The sequence below is a fragment of the Cheilinus undulatus genome, linkage group 16 (genome assembly GCF_018320785.1).
Source record: "Cheilinus undulatus linkage group 16, ASM1832078v1, whole genome shotgun sequence".
NCBI lineage: Eukaryota > Metazoa > Chordata > Actinopteri > Labriformes > Labridae > Cheilinus > Cheilinus undulatus.
The window spans coordinates 11,045,398-11,069,305 of NC_054880.1; the positions used below are offsets into that span (position 1 = coordinate 11,045,398).

At 40.1% G+C, this 23,908-nt stretch overlaps 1 protein-coding gene across 1 annotated transcript in view; it reads left to right on the forward strand.

The window, feature by feature from the left end:
- The window catches only part of pvrl2l (PVR cell adhesion molecule related 2 like), a 579,022-nt gene extending 557,275 nt beyond the window's left edge, over window positions 1–21,747 (forward strand). Inside the window, exons 7-10 of the mRNA XM_041809981.1 lie at window positions 8,890–9,016; window positions 15,242–15,299; window positions 18,882–18,977; window positions 21,396–21,747. Coding sequence (XP_041665915.1) covers window positions 8,890–9,016; window positions 15,242–15,299; window positions 18,882–18,977; window positions 21,396–21,602 — 488 coding nt within the window. The 3' untranslated portion in view covers window positions 21,603–21,747. The remainder of the gene's footprint in view (window positions 1–8,889; window positions 9,017–15,241; window positions 15,300–18,881; window positions 18,978–21,395) is intronic.
- Window positions 21,748–23,908: the final 2,161 nt, after the last annotated feature.

The window sequence follows — 23,908 nt, forward strand, 5'->3', positions numbered from 1 at the left end:
TGCTGTAGAAAGAGCTATTTCGCTCTCTTTTGATGTCTACATTTGAATAGTAATGCATAGAATAACCTGCAAAAAGAAAAAAGAAAAGAAAAACCACCTATGCTGACATTCATCATCAAGACCCTCCAGTGCTAGTGTGTAAGCACCGTAAGTCTAAATAATTTAGAAATCTTACCTGGGTCTCCTAAACCAAAGTCAGCAGTCGACATTCAGTTTGTGCTGTTCATATTGTATTAACCAGGCTTTTTGAAGGTGTGTTAGGGAAACTTAAAAAAAGAATGAATAAGAAAAAACTATCTGTTGATTTTTAAGGAAAAATGATCAGATGATAGAGTCATGATTTTACAAGAAGTCAATCCCTGAATTTTTGAATTTGAAAAGTCATATATTTAGAAAGTTAAACTCAACACATTTTTGGAGTCTAAAAGCTGTAAATTTTGACCTCATAAATTTAAAAAAAAATTGAGTTTATAACATATATTTACAAGAAAAACCTGTATAACACCAAATGCAGTCATTGTGTTGTTTTCTTCTTAATAGCCCCAGTTTACTAAATGTCTCTTCAAGGTTAAGATTCTTATTATAATGTGTTGATTCGGGGCTTAAATCACAATAATTCCTCATTACTCTTACCTTGCAAAGCTAAATGATTCAATGTCTGTCATCGGGTACATCTGTCTTGCAGAGCTCTAATCTTGAAACGCTGTGATGATCTGATAAATAACCAGGCCAATCAGTGTCATTGGAGGAGAACTAGGCAGTAGCTACAAGTGTGGGGTGATTGCACTGCAAGCTGTTAAACAATGGCCGCCACCGGTTAGTTTGGATGAAGTTATAGCAGCTGTTTCTACCAGACCTGGAAAAACTTTCCTCATTGAAGTAGAGGGAAAATCTGAGTTAGAAGCTTTTCTAGGTGGAAAGATGATTTTGCTCTTTCCTGGACCGGCCTCAGCATGAGTTTGCACTAATTAAGGGTGTGGTTCCTTTATATTGCAAGCTGGTAAACAATGGCTGCTGGCAGTGAAGTGTTTAGTGCAGATGTAGCGATAGCAGCAGCTTTCATCGGTCATTTCAATCAGATCTGTCGCCACAGGTGTATAAAATCAAGCTCCTAGCCATGCAGTCTCCATTTTTTAACGTTTGTGATAAAAAATGGGTCATTCTAGAGAGATCAGTGACTTCAAGCGTGGTACTATGATGGATGCCACCTTTGCTATGGGATGATATGTGAAATTTCCGTCGTGCTGGATAACCCTAACCCTAACCCTATGCCAGGAGAACGTTACCTGACTGCATTTTGCCATATCTGAAGTTTGGTGGAGGAGGGATAATGGTATGGGGCTGTTTCTCAGGGTTTTAGCATCTTATCTACAGTTTCAGGAAGGCTGTTTTCTATTCCAACATGACCACAGTGCACAAAGCAAGGTCTATAAAGACATGAGTTTGGTGTGTAAGAACTTGACTGGCCCACACAGAGCCCTGACCTCAACCCAAGTGAGCACCTTTGAGATGAACTGGAACAGAGAGGCCTTCTCGTCCAACAGCTTCAACACCACAGTAATCAATACAATTTTGCAAGAAAATGCAATAGTGGAGCCAAAAGCATCATATCCTGAAGCAGTGGGTTAAATTGTGTTTAGTGACTACTGAGTAAAATTTTGACCCTGTGCTTTGTGCAGTTTTTTCCTGCAGAGCTCTTACGGCTTATTGGGAACTTTCTGCAGTTTTGCCATCATGAAACTTCAACATCTGATAAACATTCGAGTTTTTTTACTTATAGGGTGTCCTGGTTGATAGTATCCTGGCCAAAAATCACACAAAAAGTTTCTATTAACAGTGCATTCAGAAAGTATTCAGACCCGCTTCACTTTTCTCAGTGTTGTCATGTTGCAGCCTGATGCTTCAGCTTTTTATTTTTCATTAATTTGCAAAAAATTCCAAAAATTTGTTTTCACTGTCATGATTGGGTACTGAGTTTAGATTGATGGGAATAAAAATGAATTTTTTCAACTTTAGCATTAGGTTGCAATGTAACATTTAAAAAGTAAGGGTGGTGTGAATACTTTCTGAATGCATTGAATGGTAATATATTCTCTTTCTCACCCTTCTTTATCAGCACATACTTATCCATGTTTTTAGCTATAGCTGCTGTCCCCTCTCAGGGTATTAATCCGCTTTAATTCAATCAGACACACAGACACTGGTGTTGAAACAGGCCTGTATTGTTGTGATGTGCAGTTTAACACCTCTGGTTAGCCTGCAGTGATGAGAACAGATGTGTTTGTGGAGGATTGTGGCTGATGCTCTCTGCCTGCTCAGGGATGTAATGAGTCAGAGAGGTGTGAGAGACATTATTCACACCTGTTTTGCATTTCACTCCTGTTTCTGCTCTCCTCTTCTGGGGTGCGTCCCAATTTCCATGCCCAGTCTCTGACCAATTGGGCTCTTGCATCCTTCAGCGAAACCACGCCCTCCTGTGTGGGTTTCTGCATGCAGCATAGGCGCTCATTGTTTATTGAAAAGGCAGTTTGTTATCAGCTGTGCACATCAATGGCAAACATCGGCGGTGTAAACTTTGATAACACTCCTGCACACATCAAATGAGCTTTCTACAGACGAAGGAGGGGGCTGCTATGCCATGTGTTTTGTATACGGCGTGTGCTTGCATTCATGTGTGTGCATTTCCAGCTGTGAGGAAAGGCCGGCATCACTCTCGCTTTCCCTCCCTCCCCTCTCCATCTGTCTGCTCATGGCGTCATTGTGCATTCCCGCTGTTTTCTCTCCACCTTTGCAGCATCATCCCTATTTTCCTTGAATCCATCCTTCCTCCCTTGCCTCCCTTCGCCTCCCTTCTCCTCCCTGCATCCTTCCTCCTTTTGTGTTTGTGATCATACATAATCAAGACCTGCTCCCTCCTCTGTCTGCGACTCCTGTGGCAGACTCCATAACTAAACTCACATATTAACTTTACGGCTGTATCCCGGTGGATTTGCTCTGACATGAATATGCAAAGTCGACCTTATTGAGCCTCCCTGAGCAAATCTGCATGTTCACCTCTCCCATCCATCCATCTATCTCTCCTGCTATCTATCTGTCTGTCTGGGCCTATCTATCATCATTTAGCCATTGCTGGGAAAGTGTGTAAGTTGGAATTTAATGCCACCTGCTGTCAAGAAGGGAGAAATGGAGGTAGCCTGAGACAATGGATCCCTCAGTCACATGTACATTTGCATTTTTACCTCTCATCCTTGTAGCTATCGTCTCTAGTGGCTGGATGGCATTAAAATCACTCTACAAGTCCTGCAGGAGTAGAGTGCTTTATTCATGTCGAGCTTTTGATCCTTCTTAATTCAGTATCTCTGATTTAAAAAGAGGTAGCTATTCAGTCTCATCAAATACCATGGCTTCTCCTCATCATTCAAATACTTCTCTCAGGACTGCATTCTAACAGCAATCCCTGCCAAACCCACTGATCTGATCTTCATAACACTACAGAATGTGTTAATGCTGTGTGGGTCAATCATACTGCATTTAATCACAGCAGAGTTTAGCCCAGAGCAAAAATAAACAATACTGTTTTCTTCATTAGAGGCTAAAAAAAATTGTTGTGTTTGACCGGGTCAGGGAATTCAGAGTAGAATTCTTCCTTCAGGCATGAGTTTGAAGATACTGATGCGCTTGTTTGGGTCAGCTATGATGTCCATCTCAATGGATAGCTTCAGAAGTCTAAAGAGGGTCTGTCTTCCCTCTTTCTGTTCCTGAGCTGGGTCTTGATAAGTTTAAGTTTGGAGAAAGGCCACTTCACTGAAGCAGCGGTCACTTGTGATGTGGCATAAGGAGTCTTTCGTGGGGCTTGGCCACGGTAAAAAGGTGCACCTTAGAATGTATTTACCTTGTGTTGTCCATTGGGGGGCACCCAGGAGTGGAACAATTGCATTATGCCCACTGGAAGAGCACACCAGGAGGCACTTTAGGGCTTACTGCCCATGCACCAAACAGGACACTTTATCATGTTTTGCCCACTCGAGGGTCATCCTGTTAGGGCACTTTGTCCTGTTGTTCACTTGAAGTCCACATGGGCAATCACAGTTGGGGCCAGCATGGAACCCATAGACAGACCAACTTTGGATCCATATTAGTAGCCAGCATATAATCCATATAGGAGTCCACATGGACATACTCTGGGCTGTTAGAGCACTTCATCACATTTTGTTCAGTGGGGCAAAGAAAGGTCACAATAGCATGAATTGTCCACAAAAAGGGCACTTTATCAGGTTTTTGTTACTGACAGTGCACTCCTTTAAGGACACTTAAACTTGTTGTCCACTAGCTCACCATGGGGGGGGGGTATTTTTTGTCTACTAATAGGACACCAAAGATGGCAATTTATCAAGTTTTTTTCTACAGTGAGGACAACCCAGAGAGCCTTTTATCATACAGATCTACTCAGGACATCCCAGAGGGCACTTTATCATGTATTGTCTACTGAGAGAAAACCCTGGAGGGCTTTTTATCATGCTAATCCTCCAAGATGACACCCAGAGGGGCACTTTATCATTCTTATCTTCTAGAACAGTTTTGAAGGCACTCTATCATGTGTTGTCTACTGACAGGACAATCCAGAGGGTACTTTATCATGTGTTGTCCACTAACAGGACATCCCAGTGGGCACTTAATCATGTGCTGTCTATTGACAGGACATCCCAGAGGGCACTTTATCATGTGTTTTCTACTACCACGACATCCCAGATGGCACTTTATCATGTGTTATCCACTAACACGACATCCCAGAGGGCACTTACCATACCTTGTCTACTTACAGGACATCCCAGATTGCTCTTTATGATGTGTTGTCTACTGACAGGACATCCCAGAGGGCACTTTATCATGTGTTGTTTACTAACAGGACATGCCAGAGGGCACTTTATCATGTGTTGTCTACTAACAGGACATGCCAGAGGGCGCTTTATGATTGGTGTTGTCTACTAACAGGACATCCCTGGGGGCACTTTATCACTTCTATTGACTGACTAACAGGACATCCCAGAGGGCACATTATCACATGTTGTCTACTGACAGGACATCCCTGAGGGCACTTTATCATGTGTTGTCTACTAACAGGAGATCCCAGAGGGCACTTTATCATGTGTTCTCTACTAACAGAACATGCCAGAGGGCACTTTATCATGTGTTGTCTACTGACAGGACATCCCTGGGGGCACTTTATCACTTCTATTGACAGACAGAGTGGGCGACGTCAAGGGCACTTTATCATGTTTATTCCTAATCGGACACACTGGAGGGCACTTTCTAAAGTTTTATCTACTAACAGGGCGTCCCAAAAAGCACTTTATCATGTTGTGTCTACCTAAAAGACACCCTGGAGGGTATTAAATCATGTTTCGGTCACTAACACAACACACTTAAGGACACCAAAGTGAATAAAATCACTTTTTCTTGGAAAAGAAGTTCTACCATAACCTAACCTCTCTCTTGACATTTTATCTGCAGAGTGTTTCCTTGGCGGAGAGACTCATTGGGCACTTGGAACCTTTCAATTGTTTTGTTTTTGCATCAGTTTTTCATCCAGATGTTTCATCTTCTGTTGTCTCCCAGCTAATGGTTCTCTGGTTTGAGAATTGGCAGTCAAGGATGAGGATGGTATCAGTTTGAGGCAGATGGAGAAAACAATTCTTTGTAGCAGCGAGAAAATAACACGTTTCTGGTGGGTGGAAATGTGTTTTTAAACATACAGAATTGAATTTAAATGCATTTCTAGAGATCCATATCAACTGCAGTACATTTTTCTCGCACAAATCAGTTTTTTTACTCAATGAATTCTGACACAAAGGTGAGGCATAGGTATGTAGTGTAGCTAAATGTGAGGAAATCATATCTGTAATTATCCTTTTATCCTCTCTGTATTACATCCATGTCATGCTTTTACCTCCACGGTGATGGAATGCAATTACATGAAAAAAAGCAACAAACGTGTTAAAATCATACAACCTTCCTGTTATCATTTGTGCCAGGATCCCTGTTCCAGGTAGTGATTGTGCAGAAAACACTGATGGTGTGTGCAGCTGCTGTCAGCCTGCTGTTTGGTTTGTATCTGTTAAATAAAGGCACTACGGTCATGTCAGGCTTTTACAGTCAATTTAAATGCATCAACGTCCTCCGGAAAAAATAAACAGGCTCTTAATTGAGAGGAGAAGTCGAGGTCAGCATGTGAAGAAAGATTTATAGCATTCCTTTGCGTAGGCGTACTGCAGAGAGCTTTCAGCCGCTTTCTTTAAAACTCAAATTGAATTTTGAACGCTTATGTTACTGCGCTTTAATGCCCCGCCATAATATCACACACACAGAGCTCATGCTGAACACAAACTTGATTTTTGATTGCCTGCTTCCACAGAAACATTCCTATGGAGACTTCTAATGTCTGTTTATATCAGTGGTTCTCAACTGGTGGGTGGCGGAGCAGTTTTCAGTGGGTTGCGACTAGATGTCTGGAAAAAAAAATGGTGGCAAAAGTCCTCCAGTCCTTATAGGACCTGCATTGACCTTTAATTTTACTCTGTTTTACTGTGAAATTGGGTAAATTTAAATGTTTGATCAATATTTCAACTAAAATATTTCATTTTCTTGCAATAAATGGCTACTTTTCCCATGATAAGGAAGAAATTTTATAATATGTTTCAATTATGTGTCAAAAATTGACACATAATGGTGGGGAAAGAGGTTATAAAATTTGTCAGTTTTGTCCCTTTTCTTTTTTATATCATGCTCCAAACTGCAACATATTCAGTTAAGTAAACATGGGTTGTTTATTTGGATGTTTTTTTTTTTGGGGGGGGGGGGGTTGTTTTTTGGAAACTTGGGTCACAATCTGTCATAAGACAGACTGGTGGGTCCTGAGGCCAGACCAGTTGAGAACCATTGGTTTGTATAACTCCTGTCTCACTCAAGGACCAGTTCATAAGATTTAATCAAGAAAATTTAAAAATAAATTCTCTCAGTTTAAACCTACAGACATGGCGGTCTTCTCAGGGACTTCATGATCTAAAAACAAAGACATAAAGGTCACCCAGGTAGAAAAATCTGACCCTTTTAAGACTCTGAGATTATGCAAAAATAAATAAGCAACTTTGTGAATGTAACTTTCTAAACAATAATGGATAGCTGATAATAAAACAAAGATTATTTAGACTCCTCTTAATAATTGGAAATGTTTGGACAGGAGCCTATGATTTATACCTTTTATGACAATACATGCTAAATACAAGAAAATTAGTTCAAAAGCAATTAATCCATGGTGGCATGTGTCTCAGTATGAGGGTGCAACAAGCTTTATGCTATAAAGGAGGAGGCTGGGGTGGAGGAGGTTAAGCTTTGCCACCAGCAGCGTGGTGCATCAGCATTAATGCAAGTAGGGATTAGAGAGAAAAGTGCCATTTTAATTTTAATTGTGATGAGAGGAAGAGCTGTGATTGGCTGTGGGAGCCTGAGAGGCGATTATTGGGATCAGCTGGCCGTCAGCTGATCACAGCTGGGCGTGTCCTGCATGAACGCTGAGCTTCATAAAGTGATTTGTGAATTTACTCACTTGAAAACAGCACAAAGACAATATTTAACATTCAAACTGATCCATTTTGGTTTTTGTGTTTTTTTAAATATAAGCATGTATCATGAATTTAATGCCTGCTTCTTGTTTCAAAAAAGCTGGAATAGGACACTGTTGTGGTATTTAAAGGGGAATTCCATTCCTTTCTTCCTTGATGTTGCTCTTCAGTGTGGGATTTCCTTTGTTGTTATTTTTTTACTTTATGATGAATCATACATTTTCCATGACAAAAAAGTCTGGACTGCATGTAGGCCAGTCTTGCACCCTCACTCTTTTATTGTGAAGCCATGCTGATGAAACTCATGCAGGATGTGGCTTGACATTATCTTACTGAAATAAGTAAAAGTGCTTTTACAGACACTCAAGTTACCCATGGCACAGGCACTAAAGCTGCGTTCCCACCTGGTGGTCCAGTTTGATTGAGTATGGTTGGGTATGGCAAACCCCAAAGTAGTTTGTGTTTGCACAAGTACTCATGCCCTCACTCAAGGCCGCCCATAAGGGGCGATAAAAGGGAAAGCTTTCTGGGGCCCAATCAAAAGGGGGTGGGGGCTTGGAGGTCAGCAAAATCACCACAGCAGGGGTGCAATCAGCCAGCTGGCCATCAGCTGATGATGGCTTGTGTGAGATAAGCTTATCTCAACTATATGGCAGTACTCGACTCCGTGGCCTGCCTTCACTAGCGCTATCCACTTCATTTGTCAATACAGTGATGTACTATGTCAAATGCCAGTGGTGTTCCCAAGCCAAGGTCATGATATCAGGAATAATGCTGTTTTTTAATGCAATGTTTCCTACATTACTTTTACATCTGACCTGACCTGTAGTCCTGTCAAAGTATTAGGAGAGCATCTATAAATCATTCTTCAGCATCGTCTGCCATGTTCCACTGGCTTTTTTCTACAAAGGGACAAACAAAAGAGTGGCTCTAGAAAGAGCTTTTTGTGTTTTCGTTGTGTTTTTCAGCCATCGTTGAATCTTATTACTGGACTTCCTCGTTCTCTGAAGCACTAATATTCTAATACAGCCGCTCATCTGATGTTTGTTTTACATATTCTCCTCAATTACAGATGAGAACAAATACTGCACATTTACTCATCTACTGACTTTTTTCCCCTTGAACTCAGACTTCAACACATAAAAACACAAATATTGCAAGTAATTAGCATTAAAGCGCTAGTAGCTGTCAGATGAAAACAAAGGATTTGCTAATAAAATTCTCCCCTTCTCTCTCTGTTTTTCTTCCATGTGAATTTCCCCCACTGCAGAAGAGGAGAGACAAATCTCCGGCCCGTCAACAGGCGCTGTCATCGGCGGTATCCTGGGCGCCCTCGCCATAATCGGCATCATAGTCGGCGTCATCTTCTTCATCCGCAAGCGCCAGGAGGATGGAGAGTGAGTCTGTTTTAACAATCCTGCATGAACTACATGGGTTTATTTAACCTCCTGAGTGAAATTAATCTCCCCCAGCGGCTCTGAGGCTCATTAAAACTTACTATGTGTCGCGAGGGGAACCAGCAGAGTTAGCGCGGTCACAAATCTCAACCTGAAGTTTATAGGCTTGAGCCGCTGGAGATTTAACTCCCAAAATGCTTGTTCCTCTGGCATCCTATTCACCCCTACATTTCCTGCCATGTAGCTGTAAATAAGAGGCTATAAAACATTTCTTTTATATCAAACTGTGACATCCTGTAAAACAAGATGAAACACAATCAAGTGATGAGTATCAGCCACGTTTTACCCTGTGAGTCAAACCATCAAGTCTAAGGTTGCCAGAAATTGCTACTTTTTGATATCATTTATTAATAAATGATACATATCTATTAATTTAATGATTGATAGTATTTAAAAGTAGCACAGCTTTATAGAAAAACATCTATTTCACAAGACTGGATGTGAAGAAGAAGGTGTGGTCTGCACCAATACAAAATCCTACATTTCAAACGTTAAATAATTACGATCAATTTTATCTAGATGTTTAATGTCATATGTAACAGAAGAGAACCACTGAGGAAGCAGGCTGACTGAAGAAAGAAGCTCAACAACAGCAGAAAAGCATTTCTTTTTCAGTCCCTGTGAATTTGCCCAAAGTTTTTCAGAATAAGTCCAAGTCCTTCCTGCCAGTTGTTCGCCAGATTTCAGATTCATGACTCATGTCTCACCTGCTTTAAATCTTGGGAAGAGAAGGCTTGCTTGTTTTTACCATGAGCCACAAATGTCTCTCAAAAAACTAACAGAAAAATGACTAAAAGAAAGCCGCCTTGTTTACCTTGTTTTAACAGACACGGTGCTGTGAAAAGGTAGTTGCCTCCATCCTGATTTCTTTTTTTTTCATGTTTGACACCTAAATGTTTCAGATCATCAAACAAATTTTAATATTAGACACAAATAACCTGAGTAAATATAGACTCCAGTTTTTAAATGTTGATTTCTTTTTTAAAGGGAGAAAGCCATCCAACCGTGGCCCTGTGTAAAAAGTAAGAATATTCATCATAAATTGACTGAATTAACCTAATTTTTTGGGAAAGTTGAGTTCAGCTTCACTCATCACATCCAGGCCTGATTCCTGCCAGACCTGTTGAATCAAGAAATCCCTTAAATAGAATCTGTCTGAGAAAATGACTTCTAAGGCTTTGGGACTACACTGAACCACAGTGAGCCATCATCCACAAATGGAGAAAACTTTGGAACAGTAGTAACCTTTCTAAAGAAATATAAGAACTGATGAGTAACAAAGTCATTGACATCTATCTGTCTTGAAATGGTTGCAAAGCCATTCCTAAGGCTTCAGGACTCCACTGAACCATGGTGAGAGCCATTATCCACAAATGGAGAAATCACTGAACAATGGTGACCCTTTACAGGAGTGGCCAGACTACCAAGATTACTCCAGCTCCAACTCATCCAGGTCACAAAGAACCCAGAGCAACATCTGAAGACCTGCAGGCCTCACTGGCCTCAACTAAGGTCAGAGTTCATGACTCAACAATAAGAAAGAGACAGGGCAAAAATGGCATCCATGGAAGAGTTCCATGGCCAAAACCACTGCTGACCAAAAATAACACAAATGCTCATCTCATATTTACCTAAACATATCTTGATGATCCCTGGAAAAGATTCTGTGGACTGACTGATAGAACGTCACTCCATCAGTCAATCATGGTGGTCTAGGGCTGCTTTGCTGCTTCAGGACCTGGACCACTTGTCTTAATTGATGGAGCTATGAATTCTGCTCTCTACCAGAAAGTCCTGAAGGAGAATGTCCGGCTGTCAGTTTGGGATTTCAAACTAAAGTTCATTTGGGTCATGAAGCAAGATAGATATCCAAAGCACACCAGGAAGTCCACCTCTGAATGGCTAAAAAAATAAATGAATGAAAAAGGAAGGTTTTGGAGAGTCAAAGTCTGGAGTCTGGAGAAGTCCTTGTAGGGAGGTTTATTGAGGTAAAACTTATGATGAGAGCTAGGGCATGCCAGCAGGAAGAGACAGCTAACAAGCATTCATTTGCTTGGTATTGAAGCCATGACAGTACTAACTTGAGCCGACACGCACCGCAGCCATCACACAGCAAACACGCACCCAGCCCAAAACAGTCTTAAGGGCATCTTTGGAACAAAACCTTCACTTGCTATTGTTTTTTCTGTGATACTTTCTGCACATTTTCATCATTGGTTATGATTCTAAAAAACTTTGAGAGATGTGAGTTTTTATAATATCAGTATTCAGGCAGAAGTCAGCTGCTGCCATCAGCGCTGAAGATTTTTATTACAACCCTGTCATTTGCAGCACAGACACTAAAATGTGAACTGAATGTCACTGCTCCAAATGACAGATATAGTAATTATCCACATTAGCTGGCCCTATAATAAAAAGCATTAGATTCAATCTTGAAATGCAGTCCACCATTAGTATGAAATACCTACTCATTAGAATAGATGATATTTTCATTCCCAGACCTGCTCTTCAACTTTAAAAGTGTCACAGTGAATTTTCAAAGAGCTCTTAAAACCAGATTAGCTTCATCTATACCTTTAAAGTTTACCTCTGTAGGTAGCTTCAGTCTTTATGGAAGGAGCGGCTAAAGAGTCACGTATCCATTCCAGTGCAAAAGCTGAAGAACATTGTAATTCTTTTTATCTAGTGGGCAGAAACACTTTACATAAAGAGCTGCTCCATTTCCACTTATAGTGTGAATCCCACTGAGAATAAACAGAAATGTCCAATGATTGAGCACCAGTAAGCTTCTGATGATGTGTCATTAATGAGGCTTTTCTCAAAGTGAAATATGCTACATGTTTAAACACAAGGTCTCCAAGTCAACAAGTCGTTTTCAGTGGTTCTATCAGGGGGGCATGCTGAAGAGGGTACTACTAACCACAGGTAAAGTGGATATTACTTGAAGTGCCTTGAATTAGGATCAGACTCAGGAAAGGTTAAATGTCAAATATGGGTAGATTTATTTTAGATTGTTTTTTTGAACTTGTTGCCTTTCTGTAGAGAGGACACTGTGAAGAATTTTCTGGGACTCACTAAACCCCTCCTTTAACCACAACAGGAGACCAAAAACAATGTGCCGGTTTCACTAACAGAGAATTTTAATGCCAGTGATAAGTTTTCAGAGACGTTCATGTGCCTTGGAAATCATTTGTAAACTCACAAAGTGAATTATTGAACCACTGACATTTTCTGGGGGGGTTTTCTGTTTTGATCCGGCAACAAGTCACCTATACGTTCTTTTCTAATGTATTTGTCTCTCTAGGTACTATGTGACTAACCAGAAAATTCACAGATAGATTCCTCTGATTGTAAAGTGAACCACATAGTTCAGTGGTTCCAACCTTTTTTTTTTTCTTTTAGGCCTCCTTTCCTTTGTCTAAGACAAGATGAGAACCAACACGAGAGACGTGATTCATTGTTGTTAAAAATCAACATCAGTTTGCATACAAGTGTTCTTACAAAAAGACCTTTGTAGGAACTATTCATGAATGTTTTATCATGGTTTTAGTCAGTATGTGTTAATCTAATTTTAACAGCCTCAGAGCAGACAGAGCCTGAAATCTCCGGCGTTTCCCCAAGGGAGTCCTTAACCCCACATTGGGAACCAGTGTGCAGCTGAATGGCAAACTGTCACCAACTAATGAAACACCAGACAAACTGTGACTTTCAATTTTGAAAACTAGGTTTATGGCTCTCATTTATGTGAATGACCTCTTGTGGCTCTCCTGCAGTATCTCTGGGGTCCACCAGGGGGCCACAGACCACACTTTGGGAAAAAGTGAGCTATATCCCATGAATATGATTTTTTACTTTAAAATATTAACAAATTATAAATCTTTTGTTTCACTCCTTTGGTCAATGGTTCTGGCATCATCATTTTGATGACACAAAAGTCATCATGCATTTTTCAGCATGCTTCTGACTTTAAGTGTGTCTCAAATCTCATATTCTGTTAGATACTGTGTTATTCTACACCTAAATACAGTCCAGAGCTATTAATCGGTTATTGTCTCAATTTGCAGACAGCTGTTTTGCATTAAGAGGAAGTGACGACAGTTTAACTGCCATAATTTTTGTCTTCCACCTCTTTTTTAACAGCAAGTTATAAACAAACATTAGACAATTGTGATCTAAATTTAACAGCTATTTTCACTCACTTTTAAAGCTATGTAACTTGTATTTTACTTAAAAATTAGTTTCTTCAATAACACTTATTTCACCTTAAATGCCTTTTTCTCGAACAGAAATGAGCTGCTGTTGTTAATAATGTGTTAGCAGTACAGCAGCCGCTACATCACCAATATGGCGTTCATTGAGGGTGTGAAGTGTCCATCATTCCAAACTCAATTCTTGGGCAGTTTTGCGCATTACGCACATTGCGTATTTATGCACTCGAACCAAGTGTTCATGGTGTGTTCCAGTTAATCCTGAACTCAGAAATTTCAAGTTGCTAGTCAGATATGCCATCACAAATGTGAGTAATGAGTAATTCAGTAGCCCAAACTGGAACGCATTCAGTCACAGCTGTGACAACCAAGGTAAATTGAGCGCAGCACTAATATGTGATTTGAAACACTGTTTGTCATAATTTGCCTAATTATGGGCCATTCTGGCCAATTAGAATTCTTAATTCCTATTCCTATTTTGAAAAAAGAACATGGATAAAGTGTTAAAATGCAAATGGAAGTGGCACAGTCTTAGAAGTAGTTACCAAGCAGTGGCATCAGCTTTAGCTACGTAGCCAAAGCTATTGTAGCTATGCTGGCTACATTCTTAACATTACTATCTAAGTCAATGTAGCAAAATTAACTAAGCTCACATGGCTTTGTTAGCTTTAGCAGCATTAGCTTTAGCTACATAAGCTCACATATCTTTGTTAGCTTTAGCTATGTTTGCTGCATTTATGTGTTTTCATGGAGGACAAGTGTTTAGTCATCTATATTAAACACTTTTTATTAGGTCCTATAGGACAGGTGTTTACCTTTTAACTTTTGTTGACGTAACCCTGACTGTAAACTTAATCTAATTTTATTTTGTAAGTTTTTGCATGTATTTCTGTCCTGACAGTGGTGGTCTGTAGAGCAGGTGTCTGAGAGGGGAAGTCTGCAGCTAGACTTTCTTAGGGTGTTGAATTTTCTCAGTGATGATTTTTGGTTCTAAAGAGTTAGTAAAGAAGCCAAAAACATTTCAGATTAGCCAGAATTTTTTCATAAAAGTATGTTCTCCTGTCATATCCGCATAGTAGCAAGAGTAGAAAGGTCAAAAAGTTTAAAGGCAGGATTTGAATCTAATGTTTTTACAGCATCATGAGACAGACAAAATGATTTGGGGTATTAATTGACCAAAAGGAGAAAGACAAGAAAAAAAAAAATGTTCGTTGCTTAGTGTTAGAAAAGTAGAAAAAGAACATAGCACTATTGTGGCTGCTAGCATAGCTGCTGCTGTAGACAGACTGGTCAAGAGGGTGTTTTTCCTTTATGGAGCTATGGCAGGTTGTTCCTTCTCCAGTGTGTTCTCCAATTATTCTAAATCATTGTCAGCATACATTAACCCTTGTAGTGATTATATTAGATGGGATTTTTATGTTCTTGCCATCTTTTATTCATGCTGATGGTGTTTTTGAATAACAGGGTTGGTCTTTTGCAGACACCAGGGCATTTTAAGCTTTGTTCATAATACCTGTGGACAGATTTTTGTCCTATAAAATATTGCACATCATTATTTAAATCAATTGCAAGGCTACATGTTTATTTGGATTTAAATTTGGAGCAATAATGCTCTACTAACTGAAGAAAGAGTTTAAGATGTAGAGAATGGAAGAAGCCTTGCTGCAGAAGTTGAGAAAGCCAATATGTCACATAAATTAATACTTAACATGTATTTTATATGCCTTTGAAATGCACAGAGGTAGGTTTAAGGTTCAAGGGTGTCTTTATGGGGGTTATACTCTGAATACCCAATCATGTGGCCCCTTTATGACACAGTGGGTCGCCTTTAAAAACACTATATTTAGATTCTGCTCTCCTGGATACCAAACCAGCTCCTTTATTTAATACAAAGAAAGCCGATGTCTTAATGAACGATAATCAATCCTCCACTGTCTGTGTCCTTTTGTCTAATCAGGGGTCCTCCAAAGCACAAGCCTCCTCCCCCTGTGAAGGCCGGCAGCTCCACAGAGATGGTGAGTGGTCCACATGGCTTCTGATCAATCTTTATTGTCACAGCGATTACACTGTACACACACAAAGAAACACACACACAGTCCATTTGGGCAGTCATAAAGGGGCTAATGGCTATTGATTGGAGATCTGAGTTGGCTTATGTGTCGAAATAATTAGCTTCGTTTGTAAAGAGCTCCATTAGAGCCCCACTCTCCTCCTCCCCCTCCCCTCGCTGCTCATTTTACTCTATCATTCTGTCACATTTTGTCTGGCTTGAACAACATTATGTAATGAGAGTAAAACTGAGTGATTTTATGTTGATTAGATGTATAAACATGTCTAAATGCCCTTTATGAAATGGGGTTCATAGAGTTTAACAGTGGGAGTTTATGACATCTCTGAATGTCGTCTTGGAAAGAACATGAACAATGAATCAATACATTTATATAGAAAAATCAAACGTCTTCTCTCTGAAGGTAAGTTTTAGGTTGAGTTCTGAGTTTCAATACCAAACTGCAAGTCAGCAGAAAGACTTTCAGATCTCCAAGTGCAGAATACAAAGCTGATTATACATGCTCAGTCTGACATTGTTTTTATTTCTAGGTAAAAAATGTACCATGAATTTAAAGCATCTCTCCTATTAAGACACTGTACTTGTACAACACTACACTAGGTCCCCAGTTTCTCTGCAAGAAGTCAAAGTGTAAAGTGAAGTATTCCATCAGGTATTTGTTGAATTTTAAAGGTATAATGGGGAATGTTTTTTATTCAATGCTTTTCTAGACTTCTGACCACTCAAACCATTCTACACTACATGTCAAATTTACACCACATCCCCACAGTAATAGCAGACTGGCATTGTTTTCAAAGTACTCATCAAAATGCACTTATCCCATTTATACAAAACCACACGCTGGTGTAAATGTAAGGTGGGGAACCTAGACAAATGGACCACAGGAGCTGGAGAGTGAATGGCAACCTGACAACCAAAACCAACACAGAGCCACAGCGACTCCATCCAATCAGACATCCAAAACAAACATCTCCTTAAGTACTTTAGTTTGGAGTTCCTATAAATCCTAGTTTTCGTCTTATCTTCCATAAAGTCAAAAGTGTCTTTTTCAGTGTCTTCTGGAGTCTGTAGCTTCAAAGATGTTCTTGTGTTAATCCATGGCCTCTTCAGTCACACACAAAGTATGCAACTTCTACCATACCCAAGCATGCTTGAGCCCCAAAGTCCAAAGGGACTTTTCCAGTATGACTTTTGGCTGCTCAGATCCCAACCAAGCCGATGATTAACTTTTCCATCACCAGTTTGGCCGTACCGGGCTGACGTCACAGCGGTTTGCCATTATCTTGGGACACCTTGCAGACGCGTTTAAGTGCACCAAACTTTGAAGTATCTGCCAGATTACCAACAAAAGAAGAAGTAGAAACTTTGAAGTAGAAACAACGGGTGCTTCTTCTTCTGGCATGACAAAAAATGCTCACTGAAGTGTAGCTATTTAACATCATCAACTGATGCTGTTTCATCAGCTCAGGTAGCTCAGTTGTGGTTGAAGAGCAGATCTCCTGCTGTGCTTGGCTGTTGTTCCGAGTCAAACCAAACAGAGCTAAGCCACTCAGTGTAATGGAAAAGACCCACAGTTTGTTTGACCCCTGTAATTGCTCTGTACCACACTCAGACATCCTTGGCCCTGGCCTTGGAAGAGGTGGGATCTAGCACAATAAATTGCCTGTGCATGCACACGAACACGGTGACACAAGGTGCATGTGACACAAAATTGATATGACTGATGACGAATCAGAGCAGCCCTGGAGCAGTGTGAGTGCAAATCAGTGGGGGACTAGGAAGACAGGAACAAGCATGCTCCAGCATGGTATGCAGGGCCTGGTGTGAGTGTGTCTGCTCTTCAGTCTGCTTGCATTAGAAATTAACCATCATTTGCAACTAATTGGACTCAAGTTAGGCTGCAGTGATAGGAATTTTTGTCTCACTGAAATGTTTCAGTTCATCTAATTGATTTTAATCTTAAAAACAAAGGTAACCCAAGTAAATTCAAAAATGCTATTTTTAAGTGATGATTTCATTCATTAAGGGAAAAATGCCATCCAAACCTACCTGGTCCTATGTGAAAAAGTAATCCCCCCTTAAAGCTAATAACTAGTTGTGCTACTCTTGGAGGCAACAACTGCATCAAGCCTTTATAAGAACATGTAATGAGTCTTTCACATTGCTGTGGAGGAATTTTGACCCACTCCAATCCAATCCAGCCACATTGGAGAGTTTTTCCAGCATGAACGGGTTGTTTACGGTCATGCCACGGCCTCTCAATCAGATTTCAGTCCAGACTTTGACTAGGCCACTCCAAAACCTTCATTTTGTGTTTTTTAAACCATTCAGAGCTGGACTTGAAGTTTTTTTGGAATCATTGTCCTGCTGCCTGATCCAAGAGCATTGAGCTTGAGGTCATGAACTGATGGTCATACAATCCCCTTCAGGATTTCCTGGTAGCAGAATTTATGGTTCCATCAATTACAGCAAGCCGTCCAGGTCCTGAAGCAGCAAAGCAGCCCCAGACCATCACGCTACCACCACCATGTTTGACTGCTGTGAGACAAGACTTTGTGTTGTTTTTGGTCAGCAGTGGTTTTGGCCTTGGAACCCTACAATGGAGGCCAACTTTGCCCAGTCTCTTTTTTATTGTTGAATCCTTAACACTGACTTTAACTGAGTCAAGTGAAGCTAACAGGTCTTTAGATGTTGTTCTGGGTTCTTTTGTGACCTCCTGGACGGTCGTCGATGTGCTCTTGGTGTAGTTAGGGTAGGCCAGCCACTTCTGAGAACATTCGCCCTGTTTCAAGTTTTCCCCATTTGTGGATAATGGCTCTCACTGTGGTTTGCTGGAGTCCCAGAGCATTTGAAATGGCTTTGTAACCTTTTACAGACTGATAGATGTCAATGACTTCTCTCATTTGTTCTTGATATTTTTTTTTTAATGGCAGCATGATGTGTTGTCATACAGGTTCTGTTTAAGTGATTTCTTAATTCAACAGTTTAGCAGTAATCAGACCTGCATGCGGTGAGTGAAATTGAGCTCAGCTGTCCAAAAATGGGGCTAATCACATTTGTTCATGATTTGACGATTGATTTTTTCCCTTTGATAAATGAAATTGTCATTAAAATATTTTTTATTCACTCAGGTTATCTTTGACTCATGTTATTGGCTCTAATGTTGGACAAAGTACAGTTTTCAGTGGAAACTCATAGGAACACATTATAGCAGTATCCTGTTTACACAATCAAAATAGTAAAATGAAGCCAAACGATGCCAAATGGAAGTAAGGCCTCTCATTAACTCTACTCATGCAGCTTCTCTAATGCTCTTTTTCTAAAAGTGTATAAAAACATTAAAGGAAATGCTTCTGCACTCATTATGTCTCTATACACGTTTGACTGGAGCCTACAGCTCCACTATCTCATTAGCAAACATGTTTTTATTTGTGGTTTAAGCTCTCTTCTCCTCCTCATGGCTCTATTATGTTGTCTTGTCTTCTTCTCTGTTCTCATGTCTGTGCTGATGTGGTTTGTGTGCATGTAGCTGAACAAGCCATCAGAGCCTCCCACAGCCGCAGAGACAGCCCCGCTCAGCCCAGGAGAGGTTTACTATGAGCCCACAGGGGGAGAGCCTGTCACGGTAACTAACACACACTAGCGCTGCAACATGCACTTATGTCTTTTTTTATTCTGTTCTCACTGACAGACAAGCTACATTCAGTCACAGTGGGCTTTATGTCTGTTTGGACAGCCACACAGTGGGTTATAGGGACATCATGGTGCATGTGCTCAGTACTAATCAATCAAATGACACAGTGATCAGATGTATATGTAACCGCTGGGAAACTTTTATTTATGTGCAAATTCTCTTTAAAGGGATACTTCAGGGTTTTTTTTAAGTTGGATTGTATAAGGTACTATGTATTGGTAGTTAGATACAAGGAATGCTAGGAATCCATAAAATCAGGCGGAATTTGTCGCTGATGCTCGCTCATGTCTGGTATAAATGTAGAACCACTGCCACAACAAAGCTTGTTAGCTTGTCTTATGAAGTGCAGATAGTTGTGCTTTAGTTTTGCAGTACTGTGTAGAACTTTTAGGCATGTTTGGGTCAAAAATTGAGGCTGAATTTAGGCATAGATGGGGCAAGTAGGCCAGGACAGGACAGGACCCTGGTCATGCTTTGGATGTCCTTGCATATTACCAGGGCCAGAGGACAATAATCTGTTGAAAAAATGACTCACACCCTAGGGTGGAGTAAGGAGTGGATGTGACAAGTAAGCATGGCCTAGAGCATTTGTTCCCAACCTGGGGTCTGGGACCCACCAGGGGGCGCCAAAGATCTTAGAGGGGGGGACACGAGGCTTTGCGCTGAGACTGCCAAAAGTAGATGTACAAATATTGACTAAAATCATGATAAAGCAGTTATTAGGTAGTTTATACAAAGGTCTTTTTGATAAGAAGAGCATGCATGGGCCTTTTGTAGGGTTTTATCAGTGAAACAATTTGAATCTGTGTTGATTGTTGGCAGCACGATATCACTTTCTCTTCTCTCTTGGGTCCTGGGGGGCTCTGCTTTTCTTTGGTGCATGTATGGGGGGCTCCAAGTATGTAGTAGTAGTAGGGTTGCCACGAGACCCTGGTCGTGCTGTAGATGTCCCAAGAGCCCCAAAACTCAAAAAAAATGCCATTGAGCTTGACCTTGGCTGCACCCCTCATCCCCTCTTTGGTGCCAGGTCCTGGCAGTGGGCCATACATGCCAAAATGTATGCACAGTACTGTATCTGTATCCATGTTTATAATGTGATCTGACTTGTTTCAGAGGCAAAACTATGCACCTCAGAGCTGTGAACGACTTGTCAGTACAAAGCACCACTCTTCCATTTGTGTGCATTCAAAATAAGTGTGCTGTATGTCATACTGTTTTACAGTGGACATCTGAAATTCAAAGGGTGAAGAATTAAATTCTTAATGAATGCAATGTTGGCAGTGGGCTTGCAATGTGACACATGCGGTTCCTAAATGCTGGTGTATAATAGTTCTTCAACTTTCTAAAGATAAAAACCAAAAACATCCTTGACAAGAAGGGCAAAAATGGAAATAAAACATTATGAAAACAGTCACTTATTGAAGTGGAAAACTGAGCTGAAATAACTAACACTATTCCTACCCACTGCTGTACTGTGTCAGATGTAGACTGCACAATTTAATCTTTGTTATTCCACTTTCAGTGATTAAGTGGATTTTAAAAAAACATTTCGGCTCCAGTTACCCGTACTTGAACCCTCTACAGCTCTGTGACCCAAACAGCTGTTCAGGGGAGAACAATGCAGTGAGGTGGAAGAACACAGCCTATTTGTTGCATCATAAAATAGTGCCAAACACAGAGGCAAAATAAAACACTTCAAAATATTTCTGCACAGTATACTGTACATATAAGCCAACTTTGATTTCTGGCCTATTTTTTTACCTAAAAGGCACTAAATTATGCAGAGCAACTTGCAGATACTCTCAGCTTTCTCTGTTTAAAGGGATAATTCACACTTAAATCTCTTGTGTCAAATGTTATTACTATTATCAAGTACCTTATACCCATTGTTCCCAACCTGGGGTCTAGGACCCCCTATGGAGGGCTCAGGGAGGCACCCACATATGAAATAAAGTCATGATAAAACACTTATTAAGTTTTGTCAAATGAATTTTGGAAAGAATAACATGTGTGCACCTATTGCTTTTGGATTTTGTTCAAGAAACAGTTCAATTGATGTTGATTTTTGACACCATGGGATCTTTTTTTTTCTTTTGTGTGGGTCATGGGGGCCTCAGCATTTATTAGATATGGGGGGGGGGATCTTCAAGGAAAAAGGTCTGGGACCACTGCCTTACACAACCCAATTTCATATAAAGTAATGTGCCTTTAACAAGTGAAGCACTTTACCCTCCTCTTGATCCTTAAAAATTAATACTCACATGAATAGTAGTTTTAGGATCCATACCATGTATTTTTTTTCTCAACTATGATTGATTTTCTCTATAACTTGACCGTACAATCCCGCAGAACCTGGATGATGAATCCACCGGAGCCCTGAATGGCGGTGCCCCCCCAGTCCTGGACGACTCCTCCAAATTCGACAACATCAACGAACTCAAAGACCATGCCGCCGACAGCCACCACATCAACGACTTGGATTCATCCAATCACGATTTACCGGCTGCCAACATTGCTCGCGGCGAGAGCTTTGTATCTCCCGCCATGTATGTGTAGCCCTGCGATCCCAGCACCACATAACAGGGGTAACTGGCAAGAAACAGGTCACCTAAGTTTGCATGGAAAGCTAAGGCGAGCACACATGTTTCCACATCAAAAATTCTTCTTTTTTTTTTTTTTTTTTTTTTTTTTTTACATTATATTTTTTAACTTTGAATCAATGTATCATGGGATTTTGCTTCTGGGTGTGATTTTCTTTTTGAGGCACATTTAAGGGGTGTTTACGGTCAAAATGGTTTTAAATTTCTTGTGTAAAACAGGTTCTCTAGAGTATTTCTGATTAAGCTTTTGGGGAATATTAACTTGTAAAAGTGTCATACAGAGTTCATAGATCCCAAACATCTGAAAAATAAAGGGAAAAAAACAAAAATATTAAAGTTCTTAAGCATTTTAAGACAGGAATTCATAATATCTGTGGAGCCAAATAGCCATTGAAATCATATGTTAGTGCATATGATGAGGCGGGCTTTTACAATATGTTAATTTCACAGTTGAGTGGAGTTGCAATGTTGGTAAATGGGAACACTCCCCCAAGCTAATTAACACAGAAAAATTAGCCTGTGTGATGCTTGTAAACTAAAAATCCTCCAGAAAAAAAAAAAAAAAAAAAAGAGAGAGAGAAAACTGAATTTTAAGTGGTTTCAGGATGAGGTATTATATGCAATGTTTTTGTGCCATGAACAAATGACATCTCCACCACCAAATCAATGTTTTTTGTGCAGCTGCCAGTCCTGGGATCTTCTGTACACAGCCATGGAACATCATTTTAGCATTATTTAGTTCCTCCTTGAGTTGAGGATAAAACATCAGGCTCCTGTTGCAGCATTTTACTACAGAGAAAGTGAAAAATACTCTTTGAATTCCTTTCAAAGTAATCTTGTTCCACGGTTGGTTGGTTGGTTGTGTTTTTGAATTTCATACAGCTGAATTTGGTCCCAGAAAGTCCAAAGCCCAGTTATCTGGCTCTCTCTGCAGCTTCAATTAAATACTGGAGACGTTTGAAAGTATTTTAGTTATTTATCGACTGCAGCCTTTCCCACTCTTACCCAGGCGACAGTCCAAAACGGAAACATTCCACTTTATTATGCTGTCAAAGGGCCTCATCTGTCGCTGGACCGCAGCTTCTGTCAGAGTGTCGGGCTGCTCATTAGTGCTAACGAAGGGAGGAAGTGACATCGTTTTGAAGCTCCATAACCTGGCAGCATTATATAATTTACGCTCCATGATTCATGTTTGCCGTTGTTAATTGCAAGAGTTGGTAAGGCTGCAAAATGGGGTGATTAAAGTTGGGTGACAGCACGGAACACACAAACACCACAGGTTTCTACACGTGCAGAGATGTAACAAACACCAATGTTTGTATTCAGTCATCCTACAAGAAATCACACTATCAGCATCTTTAAAAACATTATGAGGGATGTATTTTCTGACTGCAGAAATATTCAGCATGTATTAGAAAATTACTGAGCCCCTAAAGGGACATGGACTGAAAAAAGTTCCTACTGCATCACAGAAACCAACCCACACTCACAGGAAATCACCCTGTTTTGTATACTCACAGTAAGTGAGTAAAAGTATGAACATTTCGCACAGTAAGTCTTTTTTTAAGCTTTGGAGGGGATAGATTTGACCTCTGAGGGCCATGAGAGGTCAAGCCCAAGATGTACCCCAGTCTACTGGGTCTAATGATCAAAAATGTTCTATTAAAGGATTTGATTAATAGCTAGCTACAACAATTAACTTGAGACCTATCTTGCCCAGCTAGTCAGTCAACATAACTAGCTGCATAGCAGGTTAGCAAGCTACTTGCTTAGCGTGTCCCAAATTGCATACATCTGCTGGTATTACATGACAATACAGAGTACTTAATCACAGTGGGTTAGTATTATCCCAAATTGCACATCGTTTTTTTGCGCTTAAAGGAAGTGACAACAGTTCAACCACCTCTTTTTTTTTGTCTACTACTTTTCTTTTTTTTAACACAAGTTATAAACAAACATTAGGTGATTAAAACTAAAATCTGATGGCTATTTTCACGCACTGTTCAATTCACATCACTTGTTTTTTTTATGTTAACATTATTCACTTTAAGAAAATAAACTTACTTTGCCTTAAATGCACTTTTCTTGATTTAAATATGTTGCCGTGTATAATAACATGTTAGCTTGCTAACATTAGCTAGAGGGATAATTTGTTAGCAGTTGTCAACAGCTACTACATTAAATTTATTAAGTAATAAATTCAGAAGTATGTGATTTGGGAGACAGTGAGAGAAATCTAAAATAACTGCTAAGAATCACAAA